The sequence below is a fragment of the Chiloscyllium punctatum genome, chromosome 5 (assembly GCF_047496795.1).
Source record: "Chiloscyllium punctatum isolate Juve2018m chromosome 5, sChiPun1.3, whole genome shotgun sequence".
In the NCBI taxonomy this organism is placed as follows: domain Eukaryota; kingdom Metazoa; phylum Chordata; class Chondrichthyes; order Orectolobiformes; family Hemiscylliidae; genus Chiloscyllium; species Chiloscyllium punctatum.
Window position 1 is genome coordinate 24,487,388 of NC_092743.1, and position 24,294 is coordinate 24,511,681.

The 24,294-nt window shown below is 41.8% G+C and overlaps 1 protein-coding gene across 2 annotated transcripts in view; it reads right to left on the minus strand.

Moving 5' to 3' along the window:
- The window catches only part of tsnare1 (T-SNARE Domain Containing 1), a 908,766-nt gene that overhangs the window by 397,998 nt on the left and 486,474 nt on the right, over positions 1 to 24,294 (minus strand). For both annotated transcript variants that reach the window (XM_072569955.1, XM_072569954.1), the window contains exon 7: positions 13,843 to 13,896. In XM_072569955.1, coding sequence (XP_072426056.1) covers positions 13,843 to 13,896 — 54 coding nt within the window. The remainder of the gene's footprint in view (positions 1 to 13,842; positions 13,897 to 24,294) is intronic.

Consider the following 24,294-nt stretch of genomic DNA (forward strand, 5'->3'; position numbering starts at 1 on the left):
ATGTAACTATCTAAGTTGTGTTGATATTCTGACTAGTATTTTCTTCCACTTTCCCATAGGACTCTGAAGTTCAAGTGTGGCAGTAACTTTTTGTACTGATGTGCTGAAGCCAATCCCTGTTCATGGAACATTGAGTGCACACGGGGTTTAATGGGAACATTGATTCTGACAACTTGTCTCTGAGCTTCCCTCGCTTGCTACTGATCAAAAATAAAACTTCATCACATGCCTTTCACAAGTGAGCCAAACTGCTCTCTCAATGGTGATTTATCTGTTCACCAGCAAGCCATAACCTGCATATTCCACTGGCCAGACAGTTGTTATTCCAGAGGAGATGGGAGTTGTGTGTGGATATTCTGCATTGTGGCAGACTGCAAAGGAACTGCCCTGGAAATGGAAAATTCCAAGGCAGTTCCCCTACTCATGAAAACCTCTGGAAGTCTCCATTCGACCCCCAATTATCTAGCATCATATTGCCTGGGGCCTCCACCACCCGCAACCACCGCTCTCCCCCCAAAACTCCCACCACCCGCAACCATTGCCCTCCAGCCCAACCAACAATGTACATAGCTGCCATTTTAACTCTTACACATGGTAACCATGTTACTTTGCTCCATGCACCCTACCACACTGTCGCTTATCCATCTGATAGCCTCTGTCTTAACACCTGAACGTCAGACTCACCATTTTTACTTACATTTTGACAGCAGCTATCAATGCATCCCTCAGTTATTCTGGATCGATAAATTTCAGAATGTGACAGCTGACGTTTTGTGAGAAGGGGCATAATTTCCCATCCTCAGACACTTTTAGGTAATAAAAGAACGATCAGAATGGAAGTACAGCTCCACACATCTGAACGAGCCCAGAATGTTATCTCCTCTCAGAAAGACAGATCATGGAATCACAGAGCCCCTACAGTGTGGAAGCAGGCCATTTAACCCATCGAGTCTACACTGATCCTCCAAGAGCATCCCACCCCGATGCAACCCCCTCCACTATAACCCTACATTTTCCATGGTTAATCTACCTAACTTACAAATCCCTGGACACTATGAGCCATTTAGCATGGCCAATCTACCAAACATGCACATCTTTGGACTGTGAGCAGAAACCGGAGCACCTGGAGGAAACTCATGCAGACACAGGGAGAAGGTGCAAATTCCACACAGATAGTCATCTGAGGGTGGAATTGAACCTGGGTCCCTCGTGATGTGAGGCAGCAGTGCCAACCACTGAGCCACTATGCTGCTCCCCGTCTCTCTCATGTCAGAAGAAAAGGGATGGCGTGGCAATCTGAAGGTGAACCAAAGGTCCTGTTCCTCTGTCATGCCTGTGCTTATTGACCTCAACTGATTTAGGTCAAGCAATGTCTTAACTTTAAATTTCTCTTTCTTAAAAAGTCCCTTCATTGCTTCACTGTCCCTATCTCTGGAATCTCCCTCCAAATCAAAAATACATGCACTGCTCTAATTTTTTTGTCTATGGTGCACCCTGATATTATTAATCTACAACAGAGACCCTTCTTCAGCTGCCTTTGTCCTAAACCCTGGAATTTCTTCTGTGCCACTCCACCTTAGTTTCTTCCTTTAGTGCACTATTTATAATTGACTTCTTCAATCAAGCTTTTGGTCATAATAGCTGCTCAACTGACTTCAAATCATACAAGAAACATAGAATCTCTACAGTGTAGAAGCAGGCTATTCGGTCCATCGTGTCCACATTGACCCTCTGAAAAGCATCCCACCCAGAGCCACTTCCCTACCCTATCCATTTCCCATGGCTAATCTACCTAGCCTGCACATCTCTGGACACAGTGGCAAATTTAGCATGACGATCCACCTCACCTGCATATCTTTGGACTGTGGGAGAATACCAGATAATCCATTGGAAACTCATGCAGACACAGAGAGAATGTACAAAATCCACCCAGGCATCAAGCGAGGGTGGATTGTAATCCAGGTCCCCAACACTGTGAGGTAGCAGTGCTAACTACTGAACTACCATGCCTCCCTTGATGACTTGGTGTTATTAGTTATTACATAATATCTCTCTGTGAGACAACTTTCATAAAATTGCTACCTATTTGACCGATGAATAACAATCAACAAAGTTATTCGCTGTATTGGAAGTATAACTCTAATAAAGTCCAAAACATTTGCATAATGGAATCAAATTGAAGTGTGAATCTCAAAGGAGACTTAACATTTCATTCTATAATTTGCTTTCTGCCATCTGTATTTCTGAGATGTTTATTTTTGATCTAAGATTCCAGAGAAACTATACACAAAAACAGTAAAATCATTAGCAGCCAGCAGTAATTCAATTTTAGACCAGAGGGAATGGTGGCCTTGCAGGTGATAACATGCAAATAGCACAAAGCGAGTTAGCAGCAAGCTGTAATTGTGCCAACATCCGTAAGCTATTACAGGATTGATGGGAATGGAATGAATTCGCAAAACGGAAAATGCAGATAATGTTATAGATTTAATTTTACTCTCTTCTTCTACCCACATGTTCTGTAATAGTCACCCTTTCCTCACTGTTAAAATGTGTCTTGTACTATATCATTCTTTTTCAGGGCCTCAAATGTGCTAGGGTCTATGCTGCTTGCAGACTTCCCTCCTAATACCTTTAGGCTTTCAAATTGTAAGCTCAAATGCACCCCTTCTTCACAAGGTCAATTTATGTCAGCTAGATCTTTGTGCTCACCTGATCATGTCTTTCTAACCCTGACAGCTTTCCATTACAGCATCCCAATCCAATGGTCCAATTTCAATCAGCCTAACGGAGAATTCTTCTTGCAAAACAAAAATGTTTTCCAACACTATAAATTCTTACATTCTGCTCTCTTGCTGTGATATGTTGACATGGCTGAAAACATTGTCCCAGGGTGAAATGTTGTTTGCCTTTAATTCTAATGAATACCACATCCTGGGTTTCAGCTGACTGTATGTTACATTCTTACAGCTGAAATTTCTAAGCTATCAAATTAGCCCTCACAAACCACTGGGAATCATTACAGTTTCTGTCCTCTCTGATCTTTTCTCCAGGTAAAGGATGTCATGGTAACAGGCTGCATGCCATTCTCTAGGTGTCATCTGATGAAAGCCACGCCTCACATGGATTTAATTTGACGATATTTAACGTCAATTAATTTGACGATACAATCCAGAATTTTACTTGTTTTATCCATTGGTACTGCAGTGTGTGTTGGACAAAACAAGCAAAATTTTAAATATCTTCCTAGGATATCCTTCACTTTCATTGATCCCACAACAGTCAATCTCACTCTGACATTTACCCCTATGTCATATTTGCACCTATCTTTGTAAAATTTCATTGAGTATTTCTCAGCTTAGATTTAAAGGTGTCAAACTCTCTTTACTATCCTTGCTAAGTTCAGAGTCTTCAGGGATAGTATCATAGAATCTCAAGAATATGGTAAGAAGCCATTTGGCCCATCAGGTCCACAGTGACCCTCCAAAGAGCATTCCACCCAGACACCCACCCTTTTCCCAAATTTTTACCATAGCCAGCCCACCTAGCCTGCATATCCCTAGACACTACAAACAATTTACCATGGCCAACCCACCTAATTTGCATATCCCTGGACACTCCAGACAATTTAGCATTGCCAATTCACCTAATCTGCACATCGTTGAACTTCGCAAGGAAACCAGAGCACCCAGAGGAAACCCGCACAGACATTGAGAGAATGTCTGTCTGGAGTTTGCACAGTCACCCAAGGCTGGAATTGAACCTGGGTCCCTATCACTGTGAGACAATGCTAACCACTGAGCTACCTTGCCACCCTTCTCTAGCTTGGTACTGTATGAAAGTTTAACTGCTTTGAGTTTGGACAATACACTCTGGTCCTTCATGTCAGCATAAGGAGAATAGTTGAGGCTACAGCATTGATTCCCCATTGAATAATTGTCCAGATTTTTTAATGGTGCTGCTTATGACCAGCCTTTGTTACTTCATTCTCATATGAATTTCATCAGGGAAGAGAGAGGTTGGCTCTGATTTATGAGGTCAATTTCAAATCAATGCTCTTCTAGGTTTATTTTGACTATCAATTGAGCTATTTTCAGGGTAATGAGTTTTAATATTCCTTGACTGGTTTCTCATGTCCTTCATGACTTACATTTGCCTGTTAGAATTCCTGCAATATTCATGATCCTTTAAGAATGTTACAAACTTCTCCTCTCCATTGCAATATTCTGCCTCACGACTCCCATATATGACAGCACATGACACATGTTTAAAGTAGAGTGTGGTATTGTCGGACACTCTGATTAAAATCTTCAAGAATGCATTTCCAGGTTTATTATTTAGTCTAGGCCAAAGTGAGGATTGCAGATGCTCAAGATTGGAGTCGAGACTATGATGCTGGAAAAGCACAGCAGGTCAGGCAGCATCCGAGGAGCAGGAAAATCGATGTTTCGGGCAAAAGCCCTTCATCAGGAATGAGGCTGGGAACCTCAGGGGTGGAGAGATAAATGGGAGGGGGGATGGGGCTAGGGGGAAGGTAGCTGAGAGTGCAATAGGTGGATGGAGGTGGGGGGGGGGGTAAAAATGATAGGTCGGAGGGTAGGGTGGAGCGGAAAAGTGGGAAGGAAGATGGACAGGTGGGACAGGTCATGAGGACAGTGCTGAGCTGGAAGCTTGGAACTGGAATAAGTTGGGGGGAAGAGACATGAGGAAACTGGTGAAATCCACATTGATGCCAAGAGGTCGAAGTCCCGAGGCAGAAGATGAGGCGCTCTTCCTCCAGGCGTCGGGTAGTAAGGGAGTGGTGATGCAGGAGGCCCAGGACCTCAGCAGAGTGGGAGGGAGAGTTGAAGTGTTTGGCAATGGGCCAGTGGGGTTGGTTGGTGAGGGTGTTCCAGAAATGTTCTCTGAAGCACTCTGTGAGTAGGCGTCCTGTCTCCCCAATATAGAGGAGACTGCATCAGGAGCAACAGATACAGTAAATGACATGTGTGGAAGTGCAGGTGAAACTTTGATGGATGGGGAAGGCTTCTTTGGGGCCTTGGACAGAATTGAGGGGGGAGGTGTGGGCGCAGGTTTTGCAATTCGTGCGGTAGCAGGGGAAGGTGCCAGGAGGGGAGGGTGGATTGTTGGGGGACGTGGATCTGACAAGGTAGTTGAGCAGGGAATGGTCTTTGTGGAAAGCGGATAGGGGTGGGGAGAGAAATATATCCCTAGTGATGGGGTCCGTTAATAGGTGGCGGAAATAGCAGAGGATAATGCAATGTATACAGACATTGGTGGGGTGGAAGGTGAGGACTGTGGGGATTCTGTCCTTGCTGCGGTTGGAGGGGTGGGGTCCGAGGGCGGAGGTGTGGGAAATGGTTGCGCTGGAGAGCATCATCAACCATGTGGGAGGGGAAACTGCAGTCTTTAAAGAAGGAGGCCATCTGGTGTGTTCTGTGGTGGAACTGCTCCTCCCGGGAGCAGATGCAACGGAGGCGGAGGAATTGCGAATAAGGGATAGCATTTTTGCAGGAGGCAAGGTGGGAGAACATGTAATCCAGGTAGATGTGGATTTGTAGAAAATGTCAGTGTTGAGTCGGTCACGTTGATGGAGACATAAAGGTCTAGAAAGGGAAGTGTGGTGTCAGAGATAGTCCAGGTGAGTTTAAGGTTGGGGTGGAATGTGTTGGTGAAGTTGATGAACTGTTCAACCTCCTCGTGGGAGCATGTGGTGGCACTGATGTAGGCATCGATGTTGCGGAGGAAAAGATGGGGAGTGGTGCCAGTTGAACTGCGGAAGATAGACTGTTCCACGTAGCCGACAAACAGACAGGCATAGCTGGGGCCCATGCGGGTGCCCATTGCTAACCCCTTTCATCTAGAGGAAGTGAGAGGATTTGAAGGAGAAATCGTTGAGGGTGAGGACCAGTTCAGCCAATGATTTAGAGTGTCAGTGGAAGGGTACTGGTGGGGATGTTGGGCGAGGAAGAAACGGAGGGCTTGGTGGCCCAAATCATGGCAGATGGAGATGTATAGGGACTCGATGTCGATGTACAGGGACTGGATGTCCATGTTGAAGATGAGGCGTTGGGGGCCGGGGAAACGAAACTCTTGGAGGAGGTGGAGGGTGTGGGTGGTGTCCCGAATGTATGTGGAGAGTTCCTGGACATGGGGTATAGGAGAGTATCGAAGTATGTGTAGATAAATTCAGTGGGGCCGGAGCAGGCTGGGATGATAGGTCGGCCGGGATAGTCCAGCTTGTGGATCATGGGTAGGAAGTAGAACCGGTTGGTGCGGGGTTCCTGAACTATGAAGTTGGAAGCTGTGGGTGGTGAGGTTGTGTATGGTCTGGAAGATTATTATTTCGTCTGTTGATCTCTCTAATTCTAATTACACAATTTTTATAACTTCTATATTTGTATTTCTATACAAAGGGTTTAATCTTCCTCCTGAATACTCTCTTGAAGGTTAATCATATGAGGAGAACTTTGTGGTTGCATGCCTTCCAAATCCTTTTGACGTCTTAATCATGTATATATCCTGCATCCTCCTATGCCCAATGATCATCATTCACATTCTTTTACTTTGGTGAGCTTGTTTTTAAGCGTTATTTTCAATTTTACTGTTGACTATTTTTGGGCATTTTTGTTCCATTGGCTTTGTCAGAGTTGCGTGTTGTCTTTGTTTCTGAATGACTCCCACTGCTATCTCCTAAGCTCACCCCTCATGTCTGTATATCTCAAATTATGGAAAAGGATTTGGTTTCTTGCTGCTATCATACCCCAAGTTAGATTTAAAGTTATCACATTATGCTTGATATCATGCCACTGAATACAACCTGAATAATCTCTCAGACCAACACGAGGAGAGGAATGATTGTGTGAGTAAGTAAGCAGTTATGTACGGTATTGATTAAGACAAGGTCCTTCACACTCGAGTACCTTCAGCTTATGCACGGTAGCTGAAGCATGTTGTCAGCGTTCCCTTTTTGTCCTCACTCAGCTTTTTAATACAATCAGAATGTGACGAGTGGGATTAAGTTCAAAAGTCAGCTGGCTGATTTTCACGTATAACCAAAAATGTTTGCTTATGCACAGCTGGGTCAACTTAAATTCCTGTTTTCCCTCTACGTATCAGGTAATCTTATCAACTTTTCTGTCCTCCCATTGTCCCAGAACAATCGCTAAGCAGTTCCATCATCCAGTAAAAGCCATGTTGCTGTGATTGACACACCGAGTCACCTCTGCTTTTCTTCTCAACCTTGAGACTGCCCTACACCATTGGCCTTGGTTTTCTCCTAAGTTACAGAACTTAATTTAAAATCTCTTCCTGTTGATAAAAAATACATTAAGTGCAGTTTTGACAATCTCTTAAATATTGTGTTCTCATAGATACCCAACACAGGCATCAAAACTGAGCACCTCGACTCTTAAGATCAAAGTCATAACTGCAATTATTTTCTCCAGTTATGCTGCAGTACAAACAATTGTTCAGTGTCTGACATTGAATTTACCAGATTGATTTGAGCAGCTTCCTTTTAAGGGCAGCAATGCTAATTTCTCCTGTCTAGCTGTGCAATCAGCTGTGATGTTCACCCTTCCCTTCTGTTTTGTCAGTCCTGGGAAGGGGATTAATCAGTTTGACCATTATGCTCTGGCTGAAGGTTTCCATCTGATCCGTGAATAATTTTTTTTCCTCCCTCAGAGAAACGGGTGAAGGATGTTTGCTCAGCTCTCTCCCTCCTGGATCATCAGAGAGGGAGAATAAAAAAAAAACTGATTATATTCCTCTGCATTAAAACGTTGAGCTGGTTCACTGAATTTTATGATCACTGTAAGTGTAGGTGACGCACTCTTATACTGTTTCCAGTTAAATTTACAGCAGTTTAACCAATGCAGATATTTAGTTCTCAGCCATGGGTAGAATTTTATCTGCCAAGAAGGGATCTGTGTAAGTGTATAAAGCATTGAGAAATGATGGTGTGTAGGTAAACCAATTTGTTTCTGTTCTCGCTCACTTTTTAACAGGATGTGTTCAGAAGTAAGCAGGAAACACAAGTGGGTGACAGGTCACAACACGAAATATGTTAACAGCAAAATAAGTGACAATATCTGTTCTGACATTGTTAGCTATGCTTGGATACCCTGAGCAGAGTGGGCCACACCAGGACATTCACAAAGAACAGAACTGGAAACAAAAGCTAACAGGCTAAAACATAGAGTCATTGAGTTGAACAGCACAGAAACTGACCCTAAAATACAATTCATCCACGTCGATTAGATATCCTACATTAATCTAGTCCCATCTAGCAGCAGTTGTTCCATGTTCCTCTAAACACTTCCTATTCATGTAACCATCCAGATGCCTTTTAAATGTCATAATTGTACCAGCCTCCACCACTTCCTCTTGCAGCTCATTCCACACATGTACCATCCTCCGCATAATAAAGTTATCCCTCAGGTCCTTTTTAAATTTTTCATCTCTCACCTTAAACCTAGTCACTGAGCTGTCATAGAGCTGTACAGCATGGAAACAGACCCTTCTGTCTCATACATCCATGCCAACCAGATATCCTAAATTAATCTGGTCCCATTTGCTAGCATTTGGCCTATTTCCCTGTAAATTCTTCCTATTCATATACCCCCAAATTGATGCCTTTTAAATGTTTTAATTGCATCGGCTACTACCACTTCCTCTGGAAGCTTGTGTTCAAATAGAGAATCCCAAATGAAAACAGCATTCGCTCTAGATTTTCTATACACGGATTTCAATTGCATCACTTTCGACGCTCCCTCAAGAGTTTTGCACTGACAGTAATTTACTTCCTCTTCATTATTATAAGCACACCTAAGTCTGCAACTGTTTGAGACTTTCATTTGTCTTTTGAATTAAGGCCTCAGCTGCAAAGTAGTCCAAAAAGTTAATGGACTGAATCTTGCTGAAGAATTAACAACATGCTAATGATGCACACCATTATTAATGCATATATTTGCTAACAGGTCAGGGGCTTAGAAATTTGCTGTAAGTTGTGAATTTTCAGAATGTGTTAGTCAATTTGCATTTTTTTCATTGTACAAATGGCATCCTGCCCTGAGTGTCCCTTCAGAAGAATTTGCTGGATTGAAACAATGATTACACATTCAATTCATTGCAAAATGTTAGGGCTGATCATCAAGTAAGTAGCCATTCATCACAGTGATCATTGTTCATGAAATGCCAAATGATCATTCTGGTGCTGTATTTGATAACTAATGTTTAGGCATTTACCTCATATTCTATAAGCTTTTCTCACATTTTCTTCTTTTACTTCATGTTTGGCATATTGCATGCAATTCTGGTCTCCTTCCTATCGGAAGGATGTTGTGAAACTTGATAGGGTTCAGAAAAGATTGACAAGGATGTTGCCAGGGTTGGAAGCTTTGAGCTACAGTGAGAGGCTGAATAGACTGGGGCTGTTTTCCATGCAGCATTGGAGGCTAAGGAGTGACCATATAGAGGCTTATAAAATCATGAGGGGCATGAATAGGTAAAAATTGACAAAGTCTTTTCCCTGGGATGGGGGAGTCCAGATCTAGACAGCACAAGTTTACGGTGAGAGGGGAAAGATATAAAAATGACCAAAGGGGCATTCTTTTTCCACACAGAGGGTGGTGTGTGTACGCAATGAGCTGCCAGAGGAAGTGGTGGAGGTTAGTAAAATTGCAACATTTAAAAGGCATCTGGATGGGTATATGAATAGGGAGTGTTTAGGGGGATATGGGCCAAGTTCTGGCAAATGGAACTAGATTAAGTTGGGATATCTGGTCGGCATGGACAAGTTGGACTGAAGGGTTTGTTTTCATGCTGTACATCTCTATGACTCTATCTATTGTTTCCTCACTTTACTCTTCCTCCTGTACTTAATTTGACACAAATTCACTCTCCATCATACCTATCCTTCTTGCTCACCTGCCACCCTTACTTCCCCTAAACCCTTCACCCACCTGCCAGCCTGCCACTTGCGCATTTACCTTCTCTCAGTGGTGAAGTAGTAATGTCACTGAACTCAAAATTAAAAGATTCTTGCCAATACTCTTGGGATGTGAGCTTGAATCTCATCATTACACAAGCTAAAATTTAAATCCCAGGATTGTTACAGCAGAAAGGATGGCCAATCAGTCTTAAGTCTGTGCAAATTCAATAAAAATCTGGACCCAGAAGTTAAACTAATGGCGACCATGTAACCATTCTCAATTATTGGGGAAAAAAAACATCTGGTTCACTAATGTTCATTTGGTGAGGAAATTGACCATCCTCACTTTGCCTAGCCTACATGTGACTCCAAAATCACAGCAATAACTTCCCTATCGAATGGCCGAGCAAGTCTCTCAGTTCATTGGCAAATGGGAATGGGCAACAAGTTCTGGCCTTGTCAGTGGCATCCACTTGTCATACAAGAGTAACTAAAAGAAAACACAAAATACATGATGTACTGCTTAAAAATGGATTGTGGTTCTGACACTTGTTGCATGGATTTCTGGATTCATTGATGTGGTTGCACAATTGAAGATCCTAGGCCAGAGAGATCGCATATGTGAAGCGCCTTTTTTTTAAACGCAATCAGGACTGGAAATTGGGACAAAAATAAGAGGGAAATGTGAGATACACTGCAGAGTTTAAAAGGAGAAGCAGCTCAAAGAGCTGAAAACACTAAAAATGGAGGAATTTAGAAAAGCAATCAACACTGGCATGCTATTATAGGTAAAAACAATGACTGCAGATGCTGGAAACCAGATTCTGGATTAGTGGTGCTGGAAGAGCACAGCAGTTCAGGCAGCATCCAAGGAGCAGAATCATTATGGTTTATGTTGTAACTGAAAACCCCAAAACCCCAAACTGAAAACCCCAAAACTTCTGTTGATGTTCTGTTTCTCTAAAATATGTGCAAAGAGACACCCTTTTCTTTTGGCAACAAGTCAACAAATTCCAGAAGATGACAATGTAGACACTCACCTTGTCATCAAAGTCAGTTGCGATTTACAAAGCTGGCCAAAGTGATTGAGGATTAGTGTGACGATTGTTGATGTAAAATTGTATTGTCTCTGAGGGACGTTCTTCTTGAGAAATCACAGCAACAGAATATACACGGGAAATAGCAGTAGGGGTACGCCATTTGGACCGTCTAATTACTTCAGCATTCAATGAGATTGCAGCTGAGCTTCTAACTCAAAGACCTTTTTCTGCATTATTCCCCGTATGCTTTGCTTTCTCTAATATCTTTCAATCTTATTATTAAATACAGACAGTCATATGCAGTATGACTGAGCTCCACAGCACACCAGGGTACAGAACTCCAAAGATTCTCAGTGAAGAAATTCCTTCTAACTTAGTCATAAACCGCCTCTTCTCTTATTCAACGGAGACAGTCATCATGCATGTCTTAAAGCAATTTAATAACGAAAATCAACAATGGAAACAAACACAAGGACTGAATCTTCCTTTTGATTTGGCTGGGTCCAAGTTAGGTTGATTTTGTTTTGGGAATGCGAGATGCCTCACCCTATTTTACCAGACTCCCTTCATTAATAACCTAGCATGGCCCAAGACGTCTTTTGGTGTCCTATTTTCACTAAACCTTCCCAACACTGGTCCCCTAACAGCTGGTCAATGATGGTTATCTGCCAATTATAGAATCTGTGGAATTCAATTCACTACTTCAGAGTGCCAGGACACTGAACAAATGCCAGGAGGAGAAAGACAGATTTTTAAGTTAGTAATAGGTTAGGAGTTGAAGCTGAGATAAGATCAGCCATGATAATAAGGAGGCCCCATGGACTGAATTTCCTACACCTGCTCTGATTTCTTATGTTCTTCTGAGGTGTAATGACCCTAATTGCCTCTGCAGCTGTGCAGCAAATCCTGTGACGGCGAGCCTGTCCCCATGGACAGATTAGTGTTTACCTTGGACAATGAGATCTATCACTCCCAGAGGCCACTGGAGATAGGCACACACCATTCCAATGCTCCACCCATTGTTGTTCCACAGGACCAAAGGTACATGACAGGTAGGTAAAGAACGCTGGCATCAATCATGTAGGCTCTCTCATAAGGCGGCAACCAGCTGGAGGTTCCTCTGCACTTCCCACTCAAAGCATAATGGAGAAGGCAGACTACGTCACCCCCACCCCTATCCCCACACCCTCACTCCACCCACCCCCACCCCTCATACACCACCACTAAATTCATTTTCACACCATGCGGCAGCACTTCATTGCCACTGATAATGTTCTGTGGGTGGAAGTGCTGAGATCCTCCATGGACCATCTGGAAGCAGGAGAATAATGCATACACATGGCATTGGGTCTTAATGATACCTTTGTCCTTCATTATACAGTCATGGAGATGTACAACATGGAAACAAGCCCTTCGCTCCAACTCGTCCATGCCGACCAGATATCTCAACCTAATCTACTCCCATTTTCCTGCACTTGGCCCATATTCCTCTAAACCCTTCTATTCATATACCCATCAAGATGCCTTTCAAATACCGTAATTATACCAGCGTCCACCACTTCTTCTGACAGCTCATTCCATACAAGCACCACCCTTGGCATGAAAAAGCTGCCCCTGAGATCCCTTTTAGTCCTTTCCCCTCTCACCCTAAACATATTCCCTCTAGTTCTGGACTCACCCACCCCTGGGAAAAGACCTTGTTTATTTACCCTATCCATGCCCTTCATGATTTTATAAATCTCTATGAGGTCAGCCTTCAGCTTCCAACACTCTAAGGAAAACAGTCTCAGCCTATTCGGCCTCTCCCTATAGCTCAAATTCTCCAAACCCTTGCTATATAATTGTAAATCTTTTGTGAACCCATTCAAGCTTCACAACATCCTTCCGATAGGAAGGAGACCAGAACTGCATGCAATATTCCAACAGTGGCCTAACCAATGTCCTGCACAACTGCAGCATGATCTTCCAACTCGTACAAATGAGGTGACTATGCCTGGTGATGCCATTCACTGACAGCACCCCCTCCTCTTAAAGCCAGTGTGCTTCTGATCACAGGCTAGCACCCTCCTGAATTACATTCATCGTAGTTGTGCTTTTCGATCCCACCATCCGCTTTCAAATCCTGCAGCTCCTCTCAACCGCACTGCACCCTTGCCCCGATCCTGAGGATAAATTTGCTGAGACTCAGTCCCCTGTCCCTTGCCCACTTCTTCCCCTTAGTTTATGTGGGCAGACCCAATACACTGATTCTATCCTGCTTCTTCAATGAAACATGACTAAAATCTCTGGGAAAGATGTGCCCAGACTCCTGCCGATATAGTTCCCTCACTGCATTAGCCATGTTCCTCTACATCTCAGCAATGTTCACTTGGTCTATCTGCACAGTCATTAATGCTGACTTGCATACTCGCAACAACCTCCTTGGTTTTGCCAATTGGTGCAGTCACAGTACAAATAAGATACAAGAATAAATGATAGCTTTAAAAAACATCAGCCATAAGATAGAATTGATCGGTCTGCAAAATGCACAGTTTAAAGGTAGCTTTTACGTGGGAGCCCAGAAACACAAATTTGTTGTGATAGGGTAGTTAACTACAGTGGGCTTAAAAGTTGCAAGCCATTAGAAATGAGTTTCAGAAATAGCTCACTGTAATTGGCTTTATATTTCAGATTCCTGGAAACAGATAGTCTCCAGGATTACCTTTCCTGTTAATGGAGTCACTTACAGTAAGGAACAGGAGAAAATGAACATTGTGATTGTTTTCGGAATGGAGCTAAGGTCTGAATGGAAATGATCCCATCCGTACAGCAGCCTGCTTGAATTAGATTTGCTACGTGCAAAACTGCAATGCAAGCAAATTCACGTACCTGTCTGTCTTTCTGTGGTGCAGGAAGCAATGCTCTGGACTTCTCAGCAACTTTCTGTATAAAAACAAGAATAATTCAGAGATTCTACATGCCTTCATTTTCACATTAAAGCATTTAAAAATAAGTATTGAATTTCAGGAACAAATTACTCTTTAAAGTTGTTCCAGATGTAAAATGGATTGGTTACACCATTATCCGACAATATTAACAATAACATGCCCCAATTTCAATGACTGGCATACTTGCTTTGTTTATTCTTTGCAGAGTGGTTCATTGGCCAAGCCAGAATTTATTGCCCATCCTGAATTGCCCTGCTAAAAGTGATGGTGAGCCATCTTCTTGAACTTCAGCACGGTGCGAGATAGTGGCTCACTGATTAGCACTCTGTCTCACGGTGCCAGGGATCTGGGTTCAATTCCAGCCTTGGGCTACTCTCTGTGTTGAGTTTACACACTCTCCTTGTGTCAGCACAGGTTTTCTTTGGGTGCTCCCATTTCCTCCCAAAAATGTGCACTTTAAGTGGATTAGCCATGCTAAATTATCCATAGTGTCTAGGGATGTGCAGGCTAGTTGAATTAACAGGGCTACAGGGATAGGGTGGCGGGGGGCAGGCGGGCAGTGGGTCCAGGTGGGATGCCCTTTGAGGGGTCAGTGTGGACTCAATAGGCTGAATGGCCTGCTTCTACTCTGTAGGGATTCTATGATTCTGCAGTTCATGCAGTCCATGTAAAACACAGTGCTGTTCAGGAGAAAGCTTCAGGATTCTGACCCAGTGACAAAAGAATACTCATATAGTTCCAAATAAGGATGGCTAAGGTTTGGGTGGTGGCGTTCCCATGACTCCATTGCTCACATCCTTCTGGAAGGCAGAGTTCTTTGATCTGAAAGGTGTGTAGGGACAAAGAGGAAAAATGGGATTGAGATACAGGACCAATCCTGAATATATTGAATGGCAGAACAGGCCTGAAGGGCTAAACAGCTTACTTTTATTTCTACTTTCTATAAAATCCAGGGAAATTATCTCGTAGTTGTAATGTTACCGGACTCATCCTCCAAAAGGTCCAGACTAACACTCTGGGGACGTTGTTAAAGTTCCACCAATTGCCATGATGGAATTTATTGCAATTTATAAAAGTTGGAAAAGTTAGCTTGTCATAAAACTATCATTGATTGTTGCAAAACTCCATCTGGATCATCAATGCCCTTTAGAGAAAAAAATCTGCCTTCTTTATTCCATCTGGCCTACGTGAGATTCCAGACCCATAGCAATATGGTTGACTTTTAATTGCTCTCAAGGACCATGAGGGATGGAATCAAATGCTTTCCTTGTGACGACCACATCCCATGACAGAATATTCAAAAAAGTTAGAAAAATGGGCAACACAGCAAATACTGAATTTCTAGAAAATTAGTAAAGAATGGTGTCACAGGATTTTGTTTTAGGCAATTTAACATTTAATCAGAGAGACATGTAAGGAAGCTAATATGATCATGAGAAGAATTTCAATTTGCCTACATTAATTGGGAAACCTGTGCAGGGAATTAGAAAGTGAATCACTATTAATTAAGGGCTGTTACATGACTCTCAGCCGTGGGAACTTGAATACAGCTGGAACAATCGCATACTTACAAAATGCCAAAGGCTGGCAGAATGGTCTCAATTACAAAATGGTAAAACAACAATCAACACAATATGCTGGAGTTTAAATTACAATTTATATAATTTAAATAAAGACAGAAAAAGGCCTAATGGTTGTAGAAAGGGAATTTCTTGGAGAAAGAAACCAATGTGCATCACATAAACTGGTCATATGAGGTACATACACAGGCACTATTGCAGACTACACATTCCACTGTGTTATACGTGCATTACAGAGTATAGGGAATGTATGCGGGAAACAAAAGAAACAGAAAGGGGATGTGAGGAACAGATAGAGTTAGTAGTAGTTGTCTTTTCCCTAGGATAGGGGATTTCAAGGGGGAGGCACATTTTTCAGGTGAGAGGAGACCAATTTATAAAAGACAAAGAGGCAAGTGCTTGACAGAGAGTATGGAATGAACTTCCTGAGAAAGTGGTGAATGTGGGTAAAATCACAATGTTTAAAAGACATTTGGATAGATACATGAATAGGAAAGGTTGGGATGGATATGGGCTAGGAGTAGACAGGTGGGACTAGCTTAGTTTGCGATTATGGTGGGCATGGACAGGTTGGACCAAAGGTTCTGTTTCCATGCCGTATGATTCTATGACATCTTGCACTGAAATTAAAGTATACTTAAAAACAAGGATGAATACACAAGGAGCTTAAAAATAAAGACATTGATTGGGAGTTTTCAGAATCATTACAGATCAGAATAACAGCAAGTAATTAAAATGTATGAAAGGTTAAATATATTCAAGGAACACAGTTGGCAAATGGAATAGTGAAGCCCTGAGAGACCCCAGGGTGAGACAGGGGACATTATAATAAATAATCGCAGAATGGTCAAACCCCCAAATTATGTCCTTGTGCCAAGCATTTACAAATGAGTCCAAAGATTGCCATTCTCTCACACAATTACAAGTTGAATGGCAAAAGGAAGAAGTAAAATGTTGAAATTACCCAGAAAGCATTTGAATCAACAGCAAGACTTGGAGTATGAAGGTTTTATTAGACAAGATAACACACAAAAAAAATACAAGACCAAAGTTTTCTGGAACTTGAAGATTTAATGATTTAAAGCAACAGGACGTACCTGAAGCGGAATATATAGCATGGAAAAAAGTACTCATTGCAAATTTGTAAGTGCTGTTGTGATTGTTTCCTTCTATTCTGGTAGTTTGTGGTCTGTAATGTTTTCCTTTTGTCTAACAGTAACTGTAGTGTAAGTCTGGTAGATTTCTGCAAACTATTTTATTGCAAATATGCAAATATGCAAATATTGTTCTCTGCAATTATATATATGTCACTAGTGCACAGAATTTCATCCTTCCTTCACAGTATCTGACCGAACATATGATCATCATCCCTTTATCTTTACCATTCTCAAATTACATCTCTTCTCTCACACCCCACCCAATATTCCTCTCAACTTCTACATTAGCTTCACAAAGCTACATATTTAAACTCATTACATAATGAACATCTGGCCCTTCCTCCACCAAGTCTGGCCTTCACGACTGAATGTTTGTCCTGCTTTTACTGCTCATCCCAATCTTCTTCCACTCATCACAATCAATCCAGGGAGATGATCTTCAATGCAACTACTACTCTGAGTCATAGTTAACACTGTTACTTCTTCATTACTCCAAAGCTTTTGGTTGTCATTCTTGAGTTATATTATTACTTTCCATTCCTCCTGAAAATGCCCCCGATTTTGATTGCTTTGCTTGTTTGTGTATTGTGCCCCATGGTGTCCTATCTCTGATCGATACCTGCTAACCTGAACAGATAAAATCTTTGCTTAATGCCTAGAATTCTGTTCTTCGGTTTTCTCTTTTGGTCATTCTTGAATGTCCTTACACTTCTCTGGTCTTGAGCTCTGCCCAAGAGAATAAGAAACTAAGAAGGTTGCGTGCACATCTCAGACCATCACGGAAGCCAACCTTCCATCCATGGACTTCACTTACATTGCTCGCTGCTGCGGAAAGGCCGCCAACATCGAAGACCTAATGCACGAGAGTAATGCTCTCCTACACCTCTTCTGTCAGGCAGAAGATACGGAAGCTTGAAAACACGCAACAGCAGGTTCAGGTACAGCTTCTTCCCAGCCGTTATTAGACTGATGAATGGACTCTCTAACTTCAAATAATGCTGATCTTGCCTAGTGCATGCCCTGTGCCATGTAATGTGTGTGTCTCAGTGTTTTGTTCTCACCTTATGATCTGTATGTCCCTGCTTACTATGATATGCCCGTAATACTCATAAACAAAACTTTCACTGTACTTAGGTACAAGTGACAACAAATCAATCAAATCAAATCAAGATACAATAGTTCATCAATGCTTTGCTGTAGCTATGGAATTTGTTCTGTAAGTAAATCTACCTGTGAATATCTATTCCTCTCGGGTGTTACTCTGTACTCCGAAAGCTAAATCCCAATCATTATTTTTCAAGTTATAAACGTCGTTAAGGTTTTCAGCACTTTCTTGCTTATGCATTGACTGAATGAAGAGGACATCTAGTGACCTGGCTCCTTTCTGGACTCTGCTGGAAATGTCTCAGAGTTGAGAGTGTGATGCTGGAAAAGCACAGCAGGTCAGGCAACATCCAAGGGGCAGGAGAATCGACATTTCGGGCGTAAGCCCTTCATCAGGAATCTCTTAGAGTTATTCATTCAAGAATGCTGGACCATCAGCTGAACCAATATCATCTGTGTGCGGATAAAAATGTCTTCATTGATTGATCACGGTCTCTGCTATTGTAAATAGAATTCTGCTAATATACAGCCATCTAGAATAGCAGTCTACTGGAAATGTAGTCTACCTGAAAGTCAACAAGGTTTAATCTTAACCTTTGCCTTGGCCAATCTGGGTAAACACGGGACTAATAAAGGTTTTGCTGGTGCCTGACTATTGATTACACAAGGATGACAGCATATAGGATTTTGATGATGGTACTAATTTTAAGGCTATGATGTTGGTTTGAAGCTTGTTTACGAAGCTGCCTTGTTAAAGGTTTTACTTTAAATTTCTGCTGGCAAGACATTTAACAGGTCAGCTGCTTGCAAGAGTGATTTTGAAGTAAATGATTTGAAGGTGCTGAAGATTAAGCAATTCCTTAGTATCAGTTTTAATGACGATGGGTGCAGGATTTGCTTGTTAACCTTAAATAGATAAGTTCAAAAATATCATTCAAACAGCTTGAACTGAGTACAACACCTATTATTGAAATAGAATTAGAATTCGCTTTATTGTCATGTGCACAGGAGCGACAGCAGTGAAAAGTTTGCAACATTTCTGTTTATGACACCATCTTAGGTACAGGACACCAAGGTACATCTACTTAGGATTGCTGCAGAATTGAAAGAACAATAAATAAAGTTGAGCATTGGAATACAGAGTTTTCAAAAGTACTTGAATAACTTGAAAATTTCAGCATAAATATAAAGTGTTTTTAAAAAGTACTTAAAGTACAGTCCTTTACATCCAAGTCTGTGCCAGCACCCAGACTCCAGACCACACCACATCAGGTCTCGAGGCCTCGCATCCACACTGCAAGGGCCCCCTATTCTCTGTGACAGGATGCAACATTACATGAAGATACTTCATTTGTTCACAAAGTGAAATGTTAATTCTTAGGGCTTGGGGAATAAGACGAGGACATTTATTGAACCTGCGTGACTCTGTCTGTACTTGGTGGTGCCCACCTTAAGCTGATAGAAATGTTTAATTCACACAGTTTCCTCATAAGAAGTTCAACCGACGCAGAATTGGGAATAAGAGCTGGAGACTCAGTTGTTTGTGGCACAGTCTTACCATGACTTTTGTGATGCAATTAGAGTTGTCAAGTCACTGAGATGTACAGCACAGAAACAGGCCCTTCAGTCCAACCCGTTCATACCGACCAGATATCCCAACCTTATCCCGTCCGACCTGCCAGCACCCAGCCCATATCCCTCCAAACCCTTCCTAATCACGTACCCATCCAGATGCATTTTAAATGTTGCAATTGTACCAGCTTCCACCACTTCCTCTGGCAGCTCCTTCCATTAACGTCCCACCCTCTCCATGAATACATTGCCCCTTAGGTCTCTTCTATATCTTTCCCCTCTCACCCTAAATCTATGCCCTCTCATTCTGGACTCCCCCACCCCAGGGAAAAGACTTTGTCTATTTATCCTATCCATGCCCGTCCTGATTTTATAAACCTCTATAAGATCATCCCTCAGCCTCCGACGCTCTAGGGAAAACAGCCCCAGTCTATTCAACCTCTCCCTATAGCTCAAATCCTCCAACCCTGGCAACATCCTTGTAAATCTTTTCTGAACCCTTTCAAGTTTCATAACATCTTTCCGATAGGAAGGAGACCAGAATTGCATGCAATATTCCAACAGTGGCCTAACCAATGTCCTGCACAACTGCAACATGGCAATTGTTCTGAAAAAAATTTCAGCACAAAATAATTTTAGTGATTTTTTAAAAAAGGACCGCATCATTTATGACGACAACATTCGTGGAATTCTGGGCTTGAATAATCAGAAATGTCTGGGTTATCTTTGCTGCTTGTATGTTCAGTGTTTACCCTTTTTTTTCTAATTAACTTGTTCAAAGATGATATTACACACCCCTGGAGCAGGTGGGACTTGAACCCAGGGTAGGAACATTATTACTGCACAGCAAGAGGGCCCTTGCTTAATAGTTCTAACAACTTGCTTAATCACTTACATTTGATTCAGAAACAGTGGTTGTCCATACCTTGTTAGGTCAAGCACATTAGAGGATTATATGGCTTTAAATTAGAAAAAAAAAACTCAGAACTTAGATATTTTAAGCAATTAGGCTTTATACCTCAAATACCCTAAATTCATAAGGAACAAATGAAACCTTCAATTTTTCCGTAAATTCATAGTCACCGCATATATTACTGAATGTGAGCTCTTGACTTGGTTATTCCCAAGTGACCTCTGTGGATTTAATGAAACATTTCATCCCTCACAGCCTTCTGAATTTCTAACCTTTGATCAAAGTCTTGAAAATCATTTAGTGTAGTCAAATGCTTCTTTTGTTCATGACACTTCAGTTAGAGCTAGCTGCTTGAACCTGTTAGCTGATCTGAGTACATTCTTTGTAGGAGCTTTGAGCTTCGCTTACTTCAGAAGCTGGTGAAGAATTTTTACGGAGGACCTAAATGTTTCCACATGTGAAATAATGATAAAATCATTTTGCTTCAGCTTGATGCATACACCGTATAATCAGAAAGTATCAGTCTGAATCAAAACCCCTGGATAACGTAATGGGCTTTTCCATCACCTCTGTGGAATTCAATATGATAAACAGGACGTTGGTGATCACAATCACCATTGGGTCGTCTGAAAATCACACACATCCCAATGTTATTATTATTACCTCTTTTTCTATTTATCACACAACATTGATGTGTTTCATTTAGTGCTCTGGAAGTGAAGTGGGGCAGCACCGGTAACAGTGCTGCCTCACAGCACCAGGGGCATGGTGACCATTTCGAGATTGCACCTTCTCTCCATGTCTGATGGGTTTCCTATGGGTGATCTGGTTTCCTCCCACAGACTAAAGATGTGGTTAGCTGGATTGATCATGCTAAACAGCCCATAGTGTCCAGGGACTTTTACCCCTTTACACTCACATACACAGACTGTCTCACAGACACTCATAAGCCCTCCCACAAACACACACATGCATAATGCACATATACGTTTGTGGGGTGAATTTGTATTTGCAGAATTACATTTTACTTTGCTCAAAAACTGCATGAATCCATGGAAGATTCTATAAATTCATTTTTTAGATTAGAATCAGTCTGACCCTTGTGGCACAGACAGTCTCACACAGGACAGCTCACACCTTCAAAGCATTATCTGGGCCGACATGACATCAATTGTTGAAGTTCTCTTGAGAATGCAACCTTTAAATGTTCTTCCATTTACATATGAAAGAAGTGAAATCAACTTGTTCATTCTAAAAGATGAGAGACTTAACAAACAATCCAGATCTTTTTCAATATATCATTTCAGTTACATCATACTGTAAACTTTTGCTATAATTTCTGTATCCTACGATATTATACTCCACAACCACCTGATGAAGGAGCATTGCTCCAAAAGCTAGTGTTTCCAATTAAACCTGTTGGACGACAATCTGGTGTTGTGAGATTTTTAACTTTGTACACCCCAGTCCAACACCAGGTATCTCCAAATCATGAAGGAAGACCAGTTCTGCCAAGAATTCCCACAACTGTTTCAAGGTCAAGGTAAACTCTTGAAAGCATATCACATTAAATTCCCTACAGTATAGAAACAGGCCCTGCGACCCAACAAGTCCAAACTGATCCTCTGAAGAGTAACTGACCCAGACCCATTCCCCAAGCCTATGTTTACCTCGAACTAATGCACCTAACACTATGAGCAATTTAACATGGCCAATTCACCTGACCTGCACATCTTTGGATTGTGGGAGGAAACCCACGCAGACACGGGGAGAATGTGCAAACTCCACGTACGCAGTTGCCTGAGGCTGGAATCGAACCCGGCTCCCTGGTGCTGTGAAGCAGCATTGCTAACCACTGAGCCACTGTGCTGTCCTACATCTCATTGGTTCAAGGTGCTAAGACAGTATGTCAGTACACTCACAGGAAGCTACCTCATCTGTTGCTGGAGAAAGTTAACGAGCTTGATAAAATACCCACACAGCAGTAATTTCACTTATATTGAGCCAAAGATGGTCAGTGTTTGTGACAATTTCAAAACCTCATCTTGAGTTCAGGCTAGGTGGACACCTGACGGAATTAATTAAATAAAACAGCCTAGAAAAATGTCCATCCAATGTCATCAGTGGACAATAGTCAAGCAGAATTCACCAACAATGTGCCCTGTATAAAGCTTGATACCAATAGCACTTTCTTTGGCACATATCTCTATTATCTCAAGACAGTTAATCACTTCTTTTGGAAGATACTGCCTTCACCACTTTTTTTTGGAATATTATCAGCTTCAGATATGCTTTAATGCACAATGTCACATTTTAAAAGGGTACACAGGAGCATGACCACTGAGTTTGTGAAGTTCTGAGAGCATTTCAGAATATAGGTTATAGGTTTCACATTGAATGAAAAGTGCAGGTTTGTAAGTATGAGAATTAGATTCTTGGGACATTTCATTCAACAGAGCATGATAATAATAAATACTCAAAAAAATGAAAGCAAGAAGTGATTTTCAACAGCTAAAGAGTATTAATGATGTCCAGCAGTTTCTGCGAATTAATAACCAGGTAGGTATATTCATTCCAAACTTTGCTATAATCAGCGAATGTTTTAAGGGACCATTTAAGAGAAGGCAATTTAAAGATCACATCTTTTCATTTTAATTCATTTTTCATTCTACACTGAATTGGGATGGAGATTGTTTTACATCAAAGGAAGCACAATGCTGTTAAAAAAACAAGTCACAGAAACCAATTGTGGGTCATGTTTACACTTTTAGATTTCAAGCAGTGGGGAAAGGTGTTGGAGGAGATGACACAGCTCCAGGCTGTGTATACAAAAGTAAAATTAATCCCACAGCTGATTGGTTGTGGATGCCAAAGGTGATCAGTGTGACAAAAGCTGTCATCATTGACTCTGGACAGCTGACTAGCTTATGGGCATGAACGAGACAATGAGAAGTTCTTGAATCTCTGGAATCGAAAGTGGTCTTTCTTTCCAACAAAATACCTAATGCTAAACAAAACAAGTCATTTTATTACACTAACTGGTGTAAGCTGTTGCTGTTAACCAATAAATCATACACATTATAATTTGTGAGCCAGTTCCCACGTGCCTTCAGTGATGAAATGAAATAATCCAAAGTAAACAAATTCAGAGAACTAAAGGACTTGGGAAATTAAAGGAACCCCACCATTAAATCCTGAGAACTGGTGCCATTGAGCTGTTTCCTCTGTATTCTTTCTCCCTCCACTGATAATGCTAATATTTATGAAGACAGGTGGTGTGAGAAAGTGGGAAGGCTGCAGAAGGAGAGTGGGCAAAGAAGTGGCAGACGCAATACTTTGAGGGAACAATATGAGACTATGCACTTTGTTTGGAAGAGTAGAGGTGTAGACTATTCTTTAACAGGGGAAATCTAAAGCACAAAGAGATTTAGGAATCCAAGGCCAGGATTCTCTTAAGATTAACATAGGCTCAGCTGGCAGTTAGGAAGGCAAATGTAATGTTAGCAATCATTTCAAGTGGGCTGGAATTCAAGAACAGGGATGAATTGGTGAAGCTGAATAAGACTCTGGTCTGCATTTGAAATATTGTGAGCAGTTTTGGGTCCCTTATCGAAGGAAACATGTGCTAGCCTTGGAGAGGGTCCACAGCAGGTTGATAAGAATGATCCAGGGGATGAAGGGATGAGGAGTGGTTGAAGACTCTGGGTCTGGACTCATTGGAGTCCAGAAGGATGAGGGAGATCTAACTGAAACTTTCAGAATACTGAGGTCTGGACAGATTGGACATGGAGAAGATGTTTTAGAATTAAGATGGGGAGGAATTTCTTCAGCTCGAGGGTGGCGAATCTGTGGTCCACTTGCTGTAGAGACTAAGTCAGTCAATGTATTTAAGACAGAGATAGGTTCTTGATTGGAAGGGGAATCAAAGGTGAAAGGGAGAAGGAAATAGAATATGGAGAAATATATCAACAATGATCAAATGGAGGAGAAAACTCAATGGGCCGAATGGCCCTATTTGCTGTTATATCTTCTGGCTTATTTTTTTTTCAGTTCTTCTCTGTGTGTGT